This window comes from Coffea eugenioides, chromosome 1 (genome assembly GCF_003713205.1).
Source record: "Coffea eugenioides isolate CCC68of chromosome 1, Ceug_1.0, whole genome shotgun sequence".
NCBI classification, from domain to species: Eukaryota; Viridiplantae; Streptophyta; class Magnoliopsida; order Gentianales; family Rubiaceae; genus Coffea; species Coffea eugenioides.
The window spans coordinates 28,981,788-28,988,672 of record NC_040035.1 but is presented as its reverse complement, the minus strand read 5'-3'; the positions used below and the strand labels follow the sequence as shown (position 1 = coordinate 28,988,672).

Genomic DNA, 6,885 nt, shown 5'->3' with positions numbered 1-6,885 from the left:
TTTGGGGGGATAAAGTGGAATTAACCATAAATTCTTTGCATATGATTCTTTATATTTTTTGAGTGTTGTTATTGTTAATAATGGAATATAACTTACCCACCACATCCAGTTGTTTCTCTGTTCATTTTTGTTAATTGAAATTTTATTGGGATAAATAGTTGCGCATATTTTTCTTTCACTTTTTTTGTTGATTTTACTTCACTTGTATTTTATTTTATTTTTCGTAGACTCCATTAGAAAAGCACACATGAAGTACGAACTAGGACTCCTATGTCTTAAGCACACAAAGAGTTTTATATTTAGATATTTTATCTTAATAACCATCATTATTTATCATCACTCAAATTTAATGTGATGCTTTTGTAAATATTATCGCAATTTAAATACTATGAATGTGATTAATGGATGAAGGGTAGTTTGGATATAATGAAAACTAAGACAACCTTTTGCTTACACTCCAAAATACCATGACTCATGGTATTTTTTTATAGAGCGCTAGTAATACTACAAGTGCTTTCGACGTTTGTATATTTTTTAATTTTTTATATTTTTATACTAAATTGATTTATTAAAGGTTGATTATTAACACTATAATATTTTTCTTTCTACTAATCATGGAGTATATGTCATCTTTGTATATAAAGAAAGTATGGTAAATTGTGATATAGTATTCTTGTCAACATATGCGAAAGTTTGGATTCGGGGAACGGTTTATTGACATGGTGTGGCGCCTGGTGTCCAATGTTTGGTTTTCAGTCCTTATCAATGGCTCATTCCATGGCTTCTTTAAGTCCAGTAGGGGTTTGCATCAAGGAGACCCCCTGTCTCCTGTGCTGTTTGTAATTGGGGTTGAGGTGCTGTCACGGGGCCTTAATAGCCTAGTTACACAGCCTAGATTTCGGGGTTTCACAGTTCCAAAGGGGTGTGCGGAGGTTACTCATCTAGCGTTCACAGATGATGTGATAATCTTTGCCAATGGATCCTCGGACGCTTTAAAGCTAATTATGCGTATGTTAGCTAGATATCAAGGAGCTTCCGGGCAGCTAATTAATGCCCAGAAGTGTGGATATCTCATGCACCCATCCACGTCACCAGCTCGCCGAAGGATGGTTGAGCATTTGACTGGCTTTTCGAGACAGCACTTCCCGATTCGGTATCTAGGGTTCCCTTTGTATTTTGGCAGAGACAAGGCCACGCATTATGGGGAAGTGTGTCAGGCCATATTGGGACGAGTCCTATCCTGGACGTCAAAGTTCCTCTCCCCTGGAGGGAGGATAGTCCTCATCAAGCACGTATTGTCATCGATCCCAATCCATCTCTTGTCTACCGTTGTGATGCCAAAATCAATATTCAAAGTCATCGAGAAGGCCTGTTTGGATTTTTTATAGGGGTCGAATGGCGGGAAATCCAAACGGCATTGGATCCGTTGGTCTCAATTGTGCTATCCGATCGAAGAAGGAGAAGTTGGCTTCCGAAGGCTTAGGGACGTATATATGGCATTTTCATGCAAGCTGTGGTGGGCTTTCCGTACGGGATCGTCCCTATGGGCTAAGTTTATGCATGTAAAATATTGCAATGGGATTCATCCATGTCAAGCGGAAATTAGGGCTTCTGCGTCGGCGGTTTGGCGACGGATGGTCAATGTTTGTGGACAGGTGGAACTGTCCATGTTATGGTAGACTCACAGGGGGCCGTGCAACTTTTGGTATGATAATTGGCTGGGAAATAGGACATTGTATTTAAAAGCGACTGTACGGCCGACCTTGTCCTTTGAGGACTTCACCGTGCATGGACAATGGGATACCCAAAGGTTGGGGGAGGTATTATCCCCGAAATCATCTCCTCCATCTCGAAGTTGGTGGTCCCAAGCGGGGAAAGGGGGGCAGAGGCGGTCTGGATGCCGACAACAACTGTGAAGTTCACCTTATCCTCAGCATATCAAGAGGTCCAACAAGCTCAGAATAGGTCCTTTGTTTACTCTCACCGTTGGCGACCGAATCTTCCTGTTAAAGTCTCCTTTCTGATGTTGCGCTTGATGAGGGGAAGGTTACCTCTGGACAAGGTGTTATGTAACATAGGGTTTCAGCTGCCATCCAAGTGTTTCTATTGTGCAGCTGCTGCAGTGGAGACTATTGAGCATGTCTTCTTCACTGGAGGTCTAGCGTTGGAGGTCTAGGGTTTTTTCAATGGCACTTGTGGTATATCTCCCCAACCCCACAATTTAAGAGCATGTTTGTTGGGTTGGTGGCAGCTTGCAGCTACATCAGCACAGGGGCGGTTTCTGTATGCCACATTGCCCAGCTGGATATGTTGGCACATTTGGAAGGCGAGAAATAAAGCAGTGTTCGAGGGAGTTCGGTTACAGGGCAGCGAGGTTTGCCAGGCGATCTTCAGGGATGTAAAGGCAGTATTTGAGATTCAGTTCCACCAGCTGATGGATGTGCACACGTTTCCTGAGCTGTATGACGCCATTGCCGTAGCTGCTCCACTGAGGTATGGCATCCTCATTATGGGATGGAAGCCTAGTGAAGCTGGCCAGTTGACGCTGAACACGGATGGGTGCTCCAAAGGGAATCTGGGGATGAGTGGTGGAGGCGGAGTGCTTAGAAATTCCAACGGTGAACTAGTGGTCGCGTTTTCAGCTTTCCTAGGCAAACAGTCGAGCTTACGGGCAGAGGTTTTGGCTTTGTTGGCAGGTGTCCAGCTGTGCGAAGCAAGGAGAATGGCTACACCCTTTGTTCAGTTGGATTTTGGGATCCTAGTGGGCATCCTTCAACGCCGTTTTCATTCTCCTTGGTATGTGCGGATGGAGGTCGAAGAGATATGGCAAAGGGTGGCGGTGGAGAATGAGGTCTCATATTGTGTTCGAGAGGCGAACAAAGTGGCGGATGCCTTGGCCAACGTGGGGGACACGCACATCCAGGACTCGCTTCGAATCTATGATAGTTTTCAGGCGATTCCTGTGTTGGCAAGAGGGGAACTTCGACTTGATCAATGGAGATTACCAGCTATTAGGAGGGTGAAAAGAAACATGAGAGGACAAAATTTGTCAGGTGCTTAGAAGATTGTGTTTCCTTTTTTTTTTCTTGTACTTGGGTTTTTTTCCTTATGAATAAAATTGAAACTTAATAAAAAAAAACATATACGAAGCAATATTTGTTAAGTTACAATTTCTCGATTTAGCTTTCAAGAACAATAATCAAAGGTGCAACTCTTGGGTAGAGATTGCATATCTTGTGTGCCATATATAGAGCAAAATTTGTTGAATTATAATTTATAAATCTAGCCTTCAGGAGTGGTACCAAGATGATTAACTTTTGGCTAGAGATGTTATCTTGCACTTCTCTTTAGCAAATTTATACACTAATAAAGGGTCTGCCACTTTTTTTGCCATTTTTTTTTTGTTAATTGCACTCTTTACATCGTAAATATTCACAATTAATGATTGTACTCAGTTGGTTCATTCTTGATTTGGCTATATAAAGGCACTATTATGTGGGATAGTAATATTGCATACATGATGATGAAACCATAGAAAAAGATAACATTGGGACAATGAAACCACTATTATATCAGGACAATAGTCATATGGGTAAGTGTATAGTTTACTGCTTCATTAGAACAATAGAAAGAGTAATATGGGATATTTTAAAGTGAGGAAAAGTCAATGATAAATTCATAGAGAACCACAGTCAGCAAATTTTGTATCATAAGCATATGGGGTTATTGTCATATAGTTTACACCACTCTTCATATGCTTAAATTTAACAAACTTTCTAGTTATGATTTTGGCCCATTATTTTTTAATGCATTTTGATCTAGCAATTCTACATCTAAATGACTTCTTAAAAATTTATTAGTTTAACAAGAATGACATTATGGATAATTCTTAGATGCTAAATTAACCACAAATTGACACCACTAAAATTTACACACAAGAGGGTTTAGATAGTTAAATGTTGGAGTATATTTTATTCTAACCCATTTTTTATTCCTTTTTCTTTTCCTCCTCCATTGGAGATGGCTTCTATATTGCCTATAGGATGGACTTGATCTAATCTCATCAACCAAATTAAACACAAGCAACTTAGCCTCCTTTATATTAAGGGCACTCTAATGTTCTTTTTGGTGTCATTTAAGTCGTCCTTTTCATTTTTTTTGATTCATTTGTTTTTCACTTTATGTCATTTGATTATTGGTTATCAGTTTAGGGAGTTTTTTTTCTGAGTTTGTTTGCTTGCTCTTAATGATGGATTTTAATTGTTTCATTGTGCAATGTTTGTTATAGATAAATTTTCTAACGATCAATTGACAGGATTGGTATTCATTCATTGATCATTATTAAAATGCATTACAATTATTCTGTGGAGCATAGTTATTAAACCCAACCTGGCTCAGCGGTCGAACCGATCATTGCGCCGGGCTGGGTTGTAAATCAGATCGTTTGAGCAAGCAAACCGTTGACTAGTCAACGACCCGACGGTTCGATCGGATGAAACCGGAAACCTGACCGATTTTGTCCACGAACCGATTTTGTGGAAAAAGTTTGTTGCCTTTGCTGGAATTCAAACCTTGGACCTTTGGCAAATGATAGAACACGCTCACCACCAGACTACTTCGCTATATGTTGAAAGAATAGCTTTCTTATAATATATAAATGTTTTGCCAATTCTATCTTTTTTTTATTTCTCTAAAACAAATTTATGACCCCTAAACTCTATAAGTTATAAAATGGATTTCAAAAATAACATATTACATAATTCATTTTAAAGAGAAATATTATTTTGGGTTAAAGACAAAAAAACCCCCTATGATATACCTAATACACAAAAAAACTCCCCGTGGTTTCAAAACATACAAAACGACACCTCATGTTTTGAACTAAATTATAAACTAACAGAATTCGTTAAATTTAACGGAATCCGGTAAATTTAACAGAAAACTTAACGGAATCCGTTAAACTTAACGGTAAATTTAACGGAATCTGATAAGTTTAACAGCCGAAACCGTCATTTTCATTAAATTTAACGAATTCTGTTAGTTTACAATTTAGTTCAAAATATGAGATGTCGTTTTGTATATTTTGAAACCATAAGGGACTTTTTTGTATATTAAGTATACCATATGAGACTCTTTTGTTTTTAACCCATTATTTTACTGTCAAAACTAACATTACATCTTCATCCCACAACTACCCCCGAATGTTGCTTTAAATGTGGAGACCTGGAAATTTAGTAATGGTCTGCTTTTGAATCATGGTAAATGCACCAAAAATTTGGCCATAAATAGCAACTCAAATTCATTTGCTTTTGGAACAAAAAAAAGTTACAAACTTTAGTCACCACAAAATTACGAAACTCCAGCTACAAGGGTGAAGCCATAATGCAATGAGACTGGGCACCTCCTCCCCTCCCAAACTTTACAAAAGTTAAGAATAGGCTTGAAACTTTCACATAATGTCTAGTTGGTGCTCAAAATTGCCCCCCATCCCCTGAATTTTGGAAAATATTCTTCTGCTTTGACATTGTACTCTACAAATTTAAAGTCCCATCTTCTTCTCACATTGCCCCCCTAAATAATTTATTCCTCTCCTATACATGTTAAGCTACGAAATTTGATACTATATTGAATAAGAAATGCATATTAAGCTCTTGAACTGACCGAAATAGTAGACTTGGTTTCGTGTCTTCATACCAATCCGAGTTAGAATCTCCTCTAGGACATCTGTCCGTCGCACAGGGCTTGCATAGTGTGTCTTACCTTTCCGTGTGGTTGGCGAACTATTGCAAGGGGCGGGATTTATCCAGTGCACATTCTCGGATAGTGATTGCGGGTTCTCTTGTCAAAAAAAAAAGAAGAAATGCATATTAATCATACCAATTTAGGGGGAAAATAAAATAATTAAGAAATTCATAATAGTAATATCAATTTAAGGTACATTACGAGTTCAATTGACAATCAGTCTCAACTCCACTACTGTTATTAGTAAAAAAGAAACTTCAAAAGCTTGAAAACTAGAAGAAACTTTAGCAACCAAATAAAGATGCACATAGGCTCGTGAACATCTCATCGCTTGCTTGTTACAGTGCTCAATTAAGAAGAATAAAAATTATTTGACAATTTGCAAATATGGTCAAAGGCACTAATTCTTACGCTGAAAATTTGGGATCTTGTACAAAAAAAAACTCAATTTCTTCCTCTAAAACTTTTTTCATTAGCAAATCTTGCAGGATCCACCCTAGATTCCACAAATTTCACTGTATATTAGAGCCGAATTGAAAACAAGAGGAGCTGTGCAAGAATTGAGTTGTGGTTGTGGGAGTTTCTTTTTGGGTTCCCTTGCAATTATAACTTGATTTTGCTTTTTATGTAGTTATTATTAATTTTTATAATTTATATAACGTTAGTTGATTGTGCCATTTTCTCACCTGATAGGCACCCAATATTCTAGCTGATTATTCACATAGTTATTGTACGTGTGCATTAATGTCATTTTGTTGAATTTTCGAACCAACACCTTTTGTCTAACAATCACAGCTGGTCGTGAAGAGTGTCTGTGTCTTAACTTCAAGCGGACAGTGTTACTCACTCTCAAGCTCAGGGGAAGCAAAATGTAGTTTATCCTATTATTAATAATAGGAGGGAAAATTACATATAATTCTCTTGTGATTTTGCATAATATCATATGATCCTTCTAAAGTTTTAAAATAGCTATATAATCCTCCTATGATTTTATATAAATAAAAAAATGAACAGAATGCATAATCAGTTACGGCGATCAAACCACAAGTGCTCTAAAAATACGTGTGATGAAATCATAATATCCATTAAACCTCCTATAGTTTGCAGAAATATCCACTTTATCCCCCATATAAATATCCATTA

General features: G+C 37.8%; 1 protein-coding gene across 1 annotated transcript; it reads left to right on the top strand.

Moving 5' to 3' along the window:
- Window positions 1–1,795: 1,795 nt before the first annotated feature.
- Window positions 1,796–3,061, top strand: LOC113769901. Its single transcript, XM_027314222.1, has 2 exons — window positions 1,796–2,170; window positions 2,252–3,061. Exons 1-2 carry the CDS (start codon window positions 1,796–1,798, stop codon window positions 3,059–3,061), a joined length of 1,185 nt encoding a protein of 394 aa, XP_027170023.1.
- The last annotated feature ends 3,824 nt before the right edge of the window (window positions 3,062–6,885 follow it).

Excerpts from the sequence above, each read along its gene's own strand:
- LOC113769901 (XM_027314222.1), top strand. The coding sequence starts at position 1,796 with ATGGGATACCCAAAGGTTGGGGGAGGTATTATCCCCGAAATCATCTCC. Across the intron at positions 2,171-2,251 it reads CTGGAGGTCTAGCGTTGGAG|CTTGCAGCTACATCAGCACA; the intron begins GTCTAGGGTTTT and ends GGTTGGTGGCAG.